Genomic DNA, 14,247 nt, shown 5'->3' with positions numbered 1-14,247 from the left:
AGGCAAAGTCATCTGACTTCAGCCTGCTTCATTAAAAGAAAACACTAAGGAGCCAGAATAGACTCACAAATAGTAACGACTCAATCAGTCTTGAAAACTGAACTCAGCTCTTTGCCCGAAAAAAGCAATTTGCTGAACTTGTCTTGAACTGAGGAAGTCTGGGAGAGAAACTGATAAATGAAAGGCTGGCTCTCAAAACTGCTATGAATGGATTGTTGTACTGACTTCAGAGTATGTTTGCCCTAAACTTACTTCAAAGCCATTTTGATCGACGTGAAGGACAAAATAAACAGGATGAATCGAATGCATTGTTAACGCTCGTCCCCCCCAGAGGAAACGCATTTGTTAGATAAGGTCATAATTCCCCCCATTGAGTCGACCGGCACACCAGGTGGTCAGACCTAATTTCTCAAGTTTCTCTGTTGCCATGGGGACAGCTGGTCTATGTACAGCAGGCCGTCTTCTGAGCATGCCTGCATCTCCCTCTGTAGCTTCATTGACAAAATCTGTTAATGACCCAAAGCCAAGAGCTAGCTAAGGGGCTGGAATAGTATTTTTTGCTTCTGATTTGTTCTATCATGTCTGCACTCAGATAAGAGTGTGCTTCTTTTTTTTTAATTTACAGAAATGGTGTCTGCAGTCTGCAAACACACTGTTGCTCTTGGTTCCACGTAGAATCCACGGCGCTGGACTGCATCTTCTCAGCCAAAGTCATAAAAATATGGAGCTACAAACACAGCTGTAACTTTAGCAGTTATTTATTGTATACTGTGATCCGTGCATGAAATTGTATCACAGATCATAGATAAATAGTAGTAGTAGTTTTGGGAAATCAAACATCCATGGATAAAATTACGGGAAAGGAATGAAGGTTTCTGGCAACGCTGCTAATTTAATACCAAGATACCTACTGTACGCTGATACAAAAATCAAATGAAAACTTGATACCTTTAAATCCACAGGAATACAGAGTTACAACAATCCATTATTCAGTAGCCATAGCTTTGTATACCGTCTCCCTTTAGGCGTTCAGTATTTGTTGCTATAATTGTGTGTAATAAGAGGGGCCAAACAGGTTGTCGTTATTGTTTGGCTGCAAGAAAGATGATTGCTCCATTATTAAGCCTACACTAATATTAAATATTTAACAGGACAAACCTGAATGGAGTAACACGAGTGCGGGTAGCTGCAATTTAACAATTACAATCCAATCAAACTCTGTGGCACAATATGCCACACAACGCCCTCCAGTAACGTCCATCTAGTCGAGGTGGACAGACATTGATTTGAGGCAGTTGGTTTCTGATTAAATGTGTCACTAGTCTGTGTACATATGCAGTATATAAAGTGTGTTACGGTGTGATCTATCTATCTATCTATCTATCTATCTATCTATCTATCTATCTATCTATCTATCTATCTATCTATCTATCTATCTATCTATCTATCTATCTATCTATCTATCTAATTCATTCAGAAGATGACAAATAAACACGGACACAATGATACCACAGAAACTGTAATCTTATAATTCAATGTATTCACATTACAACATCCACATGGTTCAGTTTGTGACAACGTCTAATGATCATCAAATATATTCACTGTATGATACATAATACCAATATAGGCACTTCCAGTAGGTCTGGCAATATTGGAGCTACAGTATAGTGTCTAAATTACAAAATGGTAAAAATAAATAATGTATATCTAAAAGAGTTTTTGTAGTTTTAAAATTTCTTTACTGTACAGCATATAGTTATGTATATTGTACAAAATGGAGCATCGACCTGCAAGGAAATTAATTATTTTACTTTCACAAATACTGTGTATTTGGACATATTCTTCCTTAGTACATGTGGTAAGTGCAAGGTACTAGTGAGAAGAAAGCAATTAATTATTTAATCATGTGTCAACTATATAAAAATACTCATTTAGTTTACACAATTGTAAAGCTTGTTTGGTTCCCATGGTTACAGTTATTCTACATGTGTGAATAAGCGTCAAATAAAACGAGATAAAAAGAAAAGAGGAAAGAAATGAAATCAGCTCAAATGCTATTACTGATTTGAGACAGACGTGACTGTGGGCTATAACGCGTTGGTCATCCACTCTAAAAATAAAACATTAGATCGCCAAATTAACGCAGTGGACAGAATCCATTTGCCTTTAAAGATGAGAGATGCGCCGAATGCTCCGCGAGCAGCACTCAGATCAAAGAGGAAGCGCAAGGAGAAATATGCTATAGGACCGTCTGTGAATGATGATTTCATCTGTGAAGAAATGGAGAACTACTCTCTGCATCACTTTCCCCTCCATTACATCACCAATGTGAAGGAAAGCGACGAGCAACAGTACGAGATAACTAAATACAGGACAGAGTCACATTAGAGGGGCCGGTGGAAGATTTTAAATACACACAGAGACAAACGCGCACTCTCTTGCCCGTGCACATATACTGTATACTGAACTTTATGTACATTCACAAAGCAGGAGTTTTTGAAGGCGCCGCAATTATGTAACTGTATGGAAGTTACATAATAGAAATGAAAGAAAGCACATTAGTTTTCCAATTAGATGATTAGATGAGCTTTCATCTCAGCTAACCAGGTTATTCATAATTTAAATTAAATGTGTCAGTTATTTCTGGTATTGTGGCTACAGCTCATTTGGCATGAAGCGGGAAGTGTATAAGATACAGGAGGCGAAGCTACACAACGGTCATTTGTTCTGATTCATTGACCTCGAACAATTCTAGTCTGACATAGGGACTGCGTAGGTCAGCCAATTACCGAGCTTGTGTGTATGTGTGCGTGTGTGTGTGTCGGCGACAGACACTGTGGCAGAGACAGGGCAGCTATTTTGGATGAGCAGTTCGCTACGGCCAAGAACATTGTGTGGCGACAAAGTGTGTTAGTGGAGGAGCGGATAGAGGGACACAATGTTCTACATGTCTGGATCTTTAGATGTGATTTCAGCCAAAACCAGCAAAGCGTGTGTTTTGTTTGGCTTTTTTTGAAGACCAGTTTAGATAAATGTGATCATGGGGGATGAGAGCACAGCCCATAGGAGATTCAGATTTACATATCAAAATGAAGACACTGCTAATCTTGCAGTGGATTATTTGTTACATATGGCCTCAGTGTCCTCGCAAAGGAGTCTTGAGCCACAAAATCAGTGTGGAGCACTAAAGTGTAGAGCTATTAAAGGAAAGTTGGCATTTTGGCATCTTACTGTGTGAACCTCCATGTGTAATTATGGCTTTATTTAAGGTGAAAGTTATTGTTGTGACTTCAGTCCTGACCCATCACTGAAAAAGTAACTTTCTCTTTTTTTAAAAATTGTCACAGTGATTGTAACGTTACTACACATGCAGTTTTTTTCCACCGTTATTGGTAAAATGGTAAAAATCGAAGCAATGTGGACGTAAATGAATAAGGACTGAATCAATTCATGCTTTGAAGAGTCAAATCGCCATTAATGTTACGTTGGTTAATTAATAGGTTTAACAGAATCCGCAGCATATAGGATTTTAAGAAGAAAAGAAATTGAGTGACAGCAAACTATTTTTTTCAGAGTATTGTTTTTGTTTCCACTGCTGTGAGAATATTTGCGCTGTAGACGGGTCACCTGACGCACAACTGGCTGATTTTGGAAATTTGCCAAAATAGCTTTTATCAGCCTTCAGTATATTCAAAACTCCTTTTTGTACGTAAAAAATAATTTCTCGCTAAATTGTCCAGAATAATTTGGTCATGTATCATCACCATAACAGTTGTGATTTGTGTTTGTATGACCTACGTCCGACTAATGCACTCTGGACTGCTGCCTGCTGTTAAGAGTGAATGTCTCCCTGAGATGCCAGGAGAGGAATCAGACAGATTCACTATGCAACGATCACAGAGACTGACAGAGACTTCAAAATTGTTAGTACCCTTGTGCGTTTTTAAACGTTCATGATTTTTCTTCTGGCGGACGATTCGTATGAATTTAACTCTGAATTTAAACAGCTGAAGGTTTTTCCTGAGGATTGGAGATCAGCATCATTTGGAGGTTTTCATATAAATAGGATCAGTGAGTATGGAGCGTAATACAGCACACTGAGTCTAAACACAGTCACAAATTAATAGGAAAGAAAAATGAAGTGGTTAGTCTGCATGTGGCCCTTTTAAAATAACTTTGTAATGTTTGGAATGAATGATTTCCAGCTTTATTGACATTCCCCTCACGTTTTGGTTGTGTTGGTGTATGCTTTGTGTCAGGTCTCTTAATGGCCTTGTACTTAGCACATGTTTATTTCAAACTGCCGCCCGTCAGTGGAGGTTACGGCATGTTTACCTTTATTCACTGTGCAGATATTCAGTAATTAGATGAATTCATCTGTATCCTCTGCAGGGGAATTGGGGAGTGCATGTGAAAGAATCCTTTCAAGCAAACAAGGCGCACACATACGGACATACAAAGAGTGACGAGCCTAAAATCTCTGTGTTAAGATAATGTGACTCCACATAATGGTACTTAATTTGGCAACAAACAGATAATATGAGCATGTGTCTGAATGTGTATGTTAAAGCCCAGCGGTGACTGATTCATTTTGGCAGAAGTTGAAAGGAGGAAAATTACGCCAATGGTCCGCATTTGTCTCTGACTCCCTTTATAATCTATGTACTGTATACAAAATAAAACATATTACAGCCCCCGGTGAGACCACAAAATAACGCTAGAATTGAAAACACAAGTACAAGTAACTGTGATGTCTATATATAACTGCATTCAGAAAATAATTATGTATAAATTGGCAGCAAACGTCTGCAGTCCTGTGTTACCACACTGGCTCGAAGCCTGTGCAACCAGTCTTCTTCTTCTCTTGACAGTAGCAAAAGAGTCTGTATCCCAAAGTACATGAACAATCCCGTATTGCAATATGGAAAGGTCCTTTAAATGTTTGGTGAAACCGCATATTCAGATAAAATGTGTAAAGCACAGATTTTCCCACCCTGTTTTTTTTTTCTGTATAGGCACACATTTCCCAAACATCTACAGTGTTGTGTCTAAGTGATGTGCTGGCAAAAACAGGAGTCAGTTGATAGGGTAAGAAAAAAAGTAATACTTCTTCACGTCCTTGTCCTGACTGATGTCATGGGCAGTTTCACTGTGGGTCCGCCTCCTTTAGTTCCTCTGGAGGTTTACAGTCTTCCTTCAGAGACACGGACCACTCTGGTTCCTCCACTTCTTCCTCTGGATCCTCTCCTTCTACCAGCTCCTCTCTGCTGCCGGACTCCTCTTCCTCCTCGCGAATAGCCAGAATTGGTTCAGCTACATTGTTTAAATGGACAGATTCTGTTCCCTGGCCCTGTTTCTGGGCCTCCTCCGAGATCACCTTCTTCCACATCTCGTGGTTCTCCAGCAGGTGCTGGGTAATCTGGCAGAAGACTTTCCTCCTCTTCTTGGTAGCTGCTTTCTCTGCATGAAAAATACGTGACTTAAATTTACTCTACACATATACTTAAATGTTCAGTAACCAGTAAACCAGTGGTGGCCACTCATGCTTAGAGGTGAAGGAGTAGTTTTCAGTCGGTATCAATCTGTAAACTCACCACCAGAGGGCCCTAAATTATACACACTGGTCCTTTAATGTGTATTTGTATTTTGTTATTTTGTTCATTAAACTACAAATATTAAATAGAACTCCAAATACATGTAAGATTGAAAAATCAGCCAGGCTACGGCACCTGTCATTTAGTGACTTACATTTGTTTGTTATTATCCATCACCAATCCACTAATACCTGCATTACTTAAAGATTTTTTTTATATAGCTTTTCAATATAAATGTCTGGGAGATAAATACAACATGTTGAATAAATTATAAATGCACTCAACAACATGTACAGTGTTACTCTCAGGCTGATTTAGAAGCGTACTAAAAGCAGCACCTCCTTTTGGCTTTCTAACCAGTTGTTATTGTTATCAGTGTATTCTGGTCAGTGTTATCTAATGTCAAACTGTATTATTATCACCAAGTTTGCATTCAATATTAATCTATCCCTTATCCACTTAGTAAAATATGTTGGATCCATGTTAATGTGTGTTTAAAGAAATTTAAATTTGTGTGAGAAAATTTAAAAAATATATATAAAAAATGTCTAATCAACCAAAGATTTTGCGACCCTGTCTACTAGGGGTTCACGGTCACTGAAGACCTATGCTGTAAGGTTTTTAAATCACAAGAAACCACAGCAGAAAATGATACGAGTATCATCAGCAATGTAACAAAGGTGGATTTGATTACATCCACATAGAAATAAGTCTGTATAAAATAAATGAATGAAAATAAACTAGAGAAAAGAAATTTTAGGCTAAACGTTAGTGACCACTTCCAGTTTATAGTTGTGCACCTGCTATAGCTTTGTTCTAGACTGTAATGCTTACGTGATGTTTCTGAGCTGGTGGATGTGTCTTCCTCTGCAGTATCCTCCTCATCCTCCTCCTCGTTCTCCGTGATCTCTGGCTCCTCTGCCTCCGGGTTGGGTTCCACCCATCTCCCAGGCATGAGGCAGGCTGAGTCATAGGAGTTACACAGTGGCCCAACGATGTGTGTGATGAACGACTCCTGGAGTTTGGCCAGCTGCGGCGCTGCTCTATCCATGAAGGGGCTGATAGGAAGGCCCATGCTGGTCTCCTCATCACCCTACACCAAGCATGAGACACAAGAGGGAATGAAAGCATCCTCACATTTCGCCTTTTCCCGCTACTCAAAAAGAAATTAGTCCTTTAGGTCAGTGAAATGGCAGGATTTGTTACTTTAATGGTTTGTCATACATGTGCCTTTTGCACCAGAAACGGTTTTGTGGCATTCAAAACATATGATGCAACGGAAAATAAAATATCACCAAAAACTGCTAGAGTGTAAATCAAACAAATGCAGGTAAGATTTTCACTGTGTGTCCATGTTACACAAAGGCCCTAAGAAAAGCCCAGTGTGCTATGTGTGCTGTCTATGATGCCTGTGTAGAGTGAAACAGCAGCTATAGCAAGGCTTGCTGGTTGCCTTGGTAACTGACCCCAAGTGTTATCCCCACACACTGTAGTCTACAGTAGATATACCTCTAATCCTGCAGAGCGGCGAGATATTAATGTGGAGCACAATGAGATTCATCAAAAGACCGGGTTTCAGATTTGTTCAATTTGATGGAATTTCGCGGCCTTTGAGTCACATATATGGAGGAAAAACAAGCTCTGAGATCCTGCTGTCGCCATGGCTACATCCTAAACAAATGGATGTTGTGGATACAGATGTATTCTAACAGGGCAAATGAATATAAGTGAACTGGTTTCATAGTTTCCATGACATCAGAAATTAATCCAGAGTATAAATATAGATTACAGACCTCCAGATCATCTTTCATACATCATCATCATCATTATCAGAGAAGATGTGAACGCACCTCATCTACAAGGGTCTGTCAACATGTTTTCTAGCGCTTCATGCTGGATGCGTGTGTGTGCGTGTGTGCTGCGCTGTGGTGTGTACGCACCGTGTACATGGCTGAAGAAATTCTTCACTGTAAATCTGTCTTTGTTTAGTGGCATTGGACTTTCAAGGCTGACATGCGTAATCAGATGCTGCCGTTCCACCTGAATTACAGTTGCCCGGGCACCCTGACTGCGTCACCACATCTAGCAGCACTAAAGCCATTGTCACTGAAGAGTGTTTTTTTCCTGCACTGCTCTTGCAATCTGTGTCTTTCCTCAATAGACCTCGGACAGGCTCGTAACAAGCAGGCTGCGCCACCCAGCTGAAGTAGCGGGGTACATAAGGGCTTGAGCATGTTTTAATTGACCCAGAAACAATTAGCCGAGATTAACAGCCATCCAGTGGTAAGAGGACATATTGTCATGAAGGTCACTCAGGGGGTGGCATTAGGCTGAAGGCACGGCTACGTTCTGTTTGCTGCTGCAACCCCGTATATAAATTGAGGCCATGATTGCACAGGATTAAGCTTTACAGTGGAGCCAGACATACAAGGCGAACAGCTTACTGTATGAATCATTAGTCCATGTTTACACCACAATATAAAACATGTTTTTATGTGAATAAAGTGGTGGTGGTGGTTAATGAATTAATTAAGGGGAGTTAAACTATTTACTCCTAACCTTACTGAAACTGTACTTGCTTTAACTGGGTATGAGGTAAAACAGAAGGAATAAATGAATATCTCACAGCACACATCGAGTAAAGATTTTGTCAGTGCTCTTTTATTTTATTTAACATTGTGAGTGTTGTTTGTCTTATGTGTATGTCTTTGATCGGATCAGGATTAAGTTTTTAAATTTGGTCATAGGGTTTAAGTTAAAATGATGTCAGGGTGAGGGTTAGAATAGGCATATTAAGAGGTAAGGCTCGCAGTTTGTGGCCTTGCGTTTTCAGAGATTTAAGGTTCAGCGAAGTGTCGCGAAGAAACAATTTATTTATTTGAAAAAAGCTAAATTATAACTGAGAGCAACATTTTGTCATGATTTGCACGAGAAACACTCATAAACAAAAAGTTAACCAGCTCCAGTGACTCCTTTAAGCCTTTAGCTGTTACTCTCTGCTGTCATATTTGCTCCTCTTGTAGATGGGGCTTAGCAATAAAAGTTTCTTGGTATTTACAAGAAACAGAGAGAGTTCAAATATTTATCCAAAATGTCTTCAAATGTTATAACTTCTCTCCGTGTGCCTTGCTACCATTTGGCAAGAGAGTATATGTAAAATGTAATGTCGGTGTGAATGGTGAAGAAGGAACCGTCATGAGTAGGTCACCACTGGCATATATACTGTGTGTGTTTTTATGTCTGGCAAACACAAATGGAAAGCTAGGCTTTTATATACAGGCCATTCTTATTAGTAGCATCAGGGAATTGCTGGTTGAATGTTGAACTGTTACAGTAAGGAAATATAGAATACAATCAGACTTGAAATGAACAGCAACTGTTCACCACATAATTTCCTGTTTTGACAGTTTTTCTGATGTTGTGTTATGTTTAAAGGTCAGAGCATGCGAGATGTCTGTGTTGCTGCACACAAACAGGACGGCACTCTGATCTTTAGTTTAGTAGACACAAGAGAGGCCACAGTTCCTATCAAAGGCGGTTCACTCACCTGTTCGTAGAACTCGTTGACGATGCCCTCTGTCCACTGCAGATGCAGGTCCTTGCACTTCAGAGGTCCATTGATGTCAGCTAGCTTAATGCACATCTGGCAGACCAGCAACCTGTCATTCTCGTTGGACCAGTCGATGCCTGTGGACGGATCATCACCCACCTGGGAGGATCGACAAATACATATTCTGACATTTAGCATCGTCAGACATGGCAGACCTAGCTTTGATGACCAGACTTCCAGTAAATTTGATGCTACTGATCAGCTGATTTGTAGTAATCTCTACTTTACAGTGAGTTCGTAATGCACTTAGGATGAAACAAGAAAATAATGACTTGAGCCAGGGGTCTTCAATGTTTTTCAGGCCAAGGATCCCCAAACGGATGAGATTAAGTAGGGACCCCCTACCTGTTATATGTTTTCTATATTAAACTCAGCCTAGTGCTATTTATAAATACACATTATTATCATTGTGCATTCAGTATTAAGCTATCCCTTATCCCTTTACTAAAATATGTTGGATTCATGTTAATGTGTATTTAAAGAAATTTAAATTTGTGTATTAAAAATACATAAAAATGTCTAATCAACCAAAGATTTTGTGACCCACCCTGCAGGACCTCCATGGGGGTCGCGGACCCCCTGTTGAAGACGTATGACCACCTATGGTTTGTCTTTAAGTAGTAATTAAACCTTGGGGTTACATTCATGAATATGTTCATGAATATATTTCTACAGATGAGGCACCACTCAAATTCAACAGCGTTAATCTCAGCACTGATTCACAAAATTCCTTATCTCTCATTATTCTTAATTAGCTTTGGACCTGGAGAAGCTCAGGAAGCTGGGGAGATGAAGTGCAATACTTAATGGGTACTTCACAGAAAGCTAATTCACTTCCAGGAAGATCTGGGCCGGGCCATGTGAGAGACATTGTTGTTGCTTTTGCTGCCAGGCCAGTGGGCTCGGTGTTCGCTGACAGGCTGACAGGGCCCTGGCTGTCAAGCGGCACCACCGGACTAATGCTCACAATGGAAAAACCCAAGAAGTTCCAAAGCAGGGCCAACTTTTTGTCTACACTTAAATGAGTTCTTGAAAAGCGACATGGTGCTTTGCGCTGTTGACTTGAGCTGAGCGTACGAGAAGTGCTGCAGTGTTTTGCACAAACAGAGCTGTTCCTCGAAGACCACCAGGCATTTCTCTTTCCGTGAAACTCACTATTAAAACATCTGAGGTACGGGGAAAACACCTCTGCAGGATACATAACAACCCATCAATCACCTTATATGTAAACTCTCCACCTCTAGAGGTCGTGTCTTTCCAATATTTATTGTAATAAAAATGTTTTTTAGAATACCTTAGCGTTGAACTCTGCCAGGAAGTCAAAGTGCTTCTTCAGATCGGTGGCCAGTATGGCCTCAATGACCAGGAAGCGGAAACGTTTGAACTCCACATGGTCCAGGTTGACCAGGAAGTTGTACTCCGGCTGTGACATGAAGAGGTTCCAGGCCGAGGCAGCATGATGGTTTTCCAGGACGGAGCGATCGTTGTAGAGCACTGCCTGCAAACACACAAACACTTTACAGAAACATGCACAAAAATTGTCTATGTACGAAGCCAAAAGCCCTGTGCTTAAAGTACTCAAAAAGAATCGTAAAACGTGACAGTAGGTAAAATAGATGACTGCATTGTTTAAGTATGAATAAGAGAATCATCAGTCATAAAGCATTAAACTTCCAAACTATTGTAGAGGAAATTAAAGTCTGTATTTGCACTCTCCCATAGATAAGGTTTCTTTTAGTGTCATGTTTAGCTAAACTAGTGTTTCAACTAGTGTAAATTATGTTTGTGAAGGTTCTCAGTAATCCAGGATATCATTTGTTCTTAGCTTGATCCTAGTCTTTTTTTACATTTTTCTGTTATGTAGGCCGAACGGCATGGTTACCTGTGGGGCACTGGTGGCCACAAGGAACGCGTTTGTCCGGCCTGGGTGATCGTAATCGTGCATTGCAGCTGCCACGTAAAGGGCCATGAGCTCCAGAGCAGGTATGAGGCCTGACAGGCAGCCATAACCATCTTCTGACACAGTGTAGGTCTTTGAAACCAGGAAGCCCATGTGACTGTGTGTTATTCCACTGTCGGAGTCTAGCCGCAAGGAAGAAGACAAAGTGAGGGGGTCGAAGATCGGGCCGGCAGAAATCACACGACACACACACACACTGTACACGTGCACTTTCATGTGCGCATGCTGCAACACACACACACACACACATGCACCAGAACTCTAGAGCTCATACACACACTTCCACATTCAAATCCACTTATATGTGGATCAAAGAGATGGCCCTAGTAAGGCATACAAATGAGGTTATGGAAATATGGGTAAGAGGGAACTCTAATCTGCCTGCGATTTCATGCTGTTCTCAACTTCAAATAGTGTTTGGCACGTAAGTGCAAGTGCCAAAAGCCTGAGTAAGATAAGACAAACTGTGAGGAGGATAAGAACACACACTCCTGCAGGTTTGATGCTTTGACATTAATGAGATGGCTCACAGTGAGACTGGAGGGAGATGAAAAAAAAAAGTCTGGCCGATAGAACATTTGCTATCATAAATTACATATAAGAAGGTAGCGGGTCAACTTAACTTGTCTCTAATGACTTCTAACACACTCTGCATGCGCACGCTGATCGACAAACCTGAGTCACTGGCAGAGCCGTGGTCCGTTATGAGGCTTGGAAGGCCGGGCACAGCCTGCGTGGTGAGGTACCAGACGGCATGGAGCACATCTGTGGCGTGGACCCTGTTGTGATCTGGAGGAAAACAAAAGTCAACTCAGCGTGTGTGTGTGTGTGTGACCGTCACCACCGGGGAGCGCTGTTGGGCTGCACATGTGCCACGACAACATAAAGCAAAAGCATGCACTCATATATGACCATCGCTAGAAAGACTGTATGACATTTCCATCTAGTGGCAGATGTCATTTTTACAGCTGTGCGCAGGACCGTAGGGATGTGAGACAAAAAGACACAACAAGCAGCTATGACGTTCGAGCTTACACGGTATGTCTCGGTAACCATTCTCAAGAGCGTGGAAGTAGTTCATGAATTCTTTTACAGGGATCTTAAAAGTCTCGAACAGGCCAGTGTCCTCAAAGAGCCTGTAAGATACCTGAAACACAAAAATCAAACAGTCTGTGAACGTCACATGGCTTCAGCAATTTGAATCACAAGTGTTTCAATGAACATATATTAACATAGGGGATAACAGTGTGGTATTGCAGATGATTATTAGTGTTTGAGTAGTTTGTATTAGGTTTGTTTTGTGGCTAGACTTTATTACTGTTGTGTCTTTGTTTGATAGGGAGAGGGGGAGCAGGTTAGGATGGAGCAGTGAATAGTTCGTTAGCTCATTCTGACCCCTTGATGCTCTCAGATGCCCTCACCTGACTGAGGATCCGTCCACATTTCCCACTGGTCCTCTCCATCAAGTCGAATATGGGGAAGTTCCAATTGTTTAGCTGACTCATCAAAGGCTCCAAGTCCTCCATTATTAACGGCTCTGGCGCCAGAATTGGTTTGTCCTGTAGAAAAGTGGCCAAACGGTGAGAAGTGATTAGCGCGGGTGCACAGGCCGGTACTAAGTAGCGACGGCCGCCCTGCCTCGCCTTACCTCCGGAGGTATTAATGTGTGGAGGATTACATTCTGGGACGGGGTTTTCCCGTCTTCCGCGTCCTCCTCTGTACATGTATGTGCTACATCGCTGCTGTCACTGTGGTTGGCTTCGTGGGTGCTGTCGTAGTCCGACGACGCAACCACTTGGTCCTCTGCTGGTGAAAGCAAAACAAAGAGATGTCACACTGGCGGCCCTGCAGGAAAATCCACAGTTAATCTCCTTAAACTGATGTGTATCATCAGGTGTCTCGGGGTGCTGGATTTACTTCTCTTCCAAATCCACTTCCCTTAATCCTGGTTTGTTATAATAGATTATTTTCTATAGCTGTCACAGTAAAGGTCCCAGAGATAGTGATTACTGTGTTCATTAACAACGGAGCATCTCTGATTGTCTTATTCATGACATGTCTTACAGTATGTGAGGTTAAGTTGGTCCCTTTGTGTATATAGAACCAAAACATGGAAATAAATGGACATTTTGAACTAAGTGCACTGTATATGTTTAATGCATATATTAAACGCCTACATCAGCACATTACAGCAGTCACAGAGAGTATCAGAGGAAGGGAAAAGCAGTAATTTATGACTACAAACAACACAAACACTCTTCCTCTGCTGCTTGGAGGCAATAGAAATTAGAGAAAAAAAAAAAAGAGACTGCGAGCTCACCTGATCGTGGTATCCTATCTCCTTTGTCTATAGATCCTTCCCCATGGCTCAATTTGATGTATGGTCTCCCGCAACTGTAGAAAATAAATGTTTTAGTTAGCTAGATGAAAGAATATGTTTTTTTCACTGACTCTGTCGTACATGATATCCATCTTTAACTACTGTGTGTGGGCGTATTTGTACAAATCATGTTGCGGGGACATAAATCTCATTACGCAGTCACATTGTGGGGATCCACATCCTTTTTAGGGAGAAAAATCAAGTCCATGACATGTAAATCATTACATTGGAGGGTGAGAGCCATATAGCCAGGGTCGGTTTTATCCCTCTGAGATCCACATCCTCGTGTGCGTGCGTTAGAAAATCTACTGATCAAATTCAAGAATCTTCTTGTTCTTTTTTTTTTAAATTTTTGTGGGATAAGATGACAATTTTTTTTTTTATGAGAAGAACTCAACAACTTTTACATGGCAGAACAAAATATTTAAAAAAAATATATTTCAGAAAAACACATGGGGCACAAAAAAAACTGAATAACACACGTGCATCTGTACAAAAACAAAATGTGCAAGACGTTGCTGTCTGTAGCTGTGCCAAAGAAATGGGAATAATGCCATTTACTACATCTGTCTTTGATGTCTAACCAGTCAGCAGAAGTTGTCAGGGAAAAAAAAAAAAAAAAAAAAAAACTTAATGGGATTCCTACTGTGCTGTCCCCACATGAAAGAGACGGTGTACAGATGGTTCAAGAAAGTACTCA

General features: G+C 40.9%; 1 protein-coding gene across 4 annotated transcripts in view; it reads right to left on the bottom strand.

The window, feature by feature from the left end:
* Positions 1-1,523: 1,523 nt before the first annotated feature.
* Positions 1,524-14,247, bottom strand: part of LOC125014874 (cGMP-inhibited 3',5'-cyclic phosphodiesterase A-like) — a 69,588-nt gene continuing 56,864 nt past the window's right edge. For 2 of the 4 annotated variants that reach the window (XM_047596384.1, XM_047596382.1), the window contains 10 exons: positions 13,488-13,561; positions 12,816-12,970; positions 12,589-12,726; positions 12,203-12,314; positions 11,843-11,956; positions 11,090-11,289; positions 10,502-10,705; positions 9,145-9,306; positions 6,432-6,690; positions 1,524-5,463 (listed from right to left, as the gene is read on the bottom strand). In XM_047596384.1, the coding sequence (XP_047452340.1) occupies positions 5,150-5,463; positions 6,432-6,690; positions 9,145-9,306; positions 10,502-10,705; positions 11,090-11,289; positions 11,843-11,956; positions 12,203-12,314; positions 12,589-12,726; positions 12,816-12,970; positions 13,488-13,561 (1,732 nt within the window). In that variant the 3' untranslated portion in view covers positions 1,524-5,149. Of the gene's footprint in view, positions 5,464-6,431; positions 6,691-9,144; positions 9,307-10,501; positions 10,706-11,089; positions 11,290-11,842; positions 11,957-12,202; positions 12,315-12,588; positions 12,727-12,815; positions 12,974-13,487; positions 13,562-14,247 lie in introns of all 4 variants that reach the window. The other 2 variants (XM_047596383.1, XM_047596381.1) reach the window with 1 other exon arrangement.

The sequence above is a fragment of the Mugil cephalus genome, chromosome 10 (assembly GCF_022458985.1).
Source record: "Mugil cephalus isolate CIBA_MC_2020 chromosome 10, CIBA_Mcephalus_1.1, whole genome shotgun sequence".
Classification (NCBI taxonomy): domain Eukaryota; kingdom Metazoa; phylum Chordata; class Actinopteri; order Mugiliformes; family Mugilidae; genus Mugil; species Mugil cephalus.
Note: the sequence above shows the minus strand (reverse complement) of the source record. Positions and strands in the feature narration are given on the sequence as shown.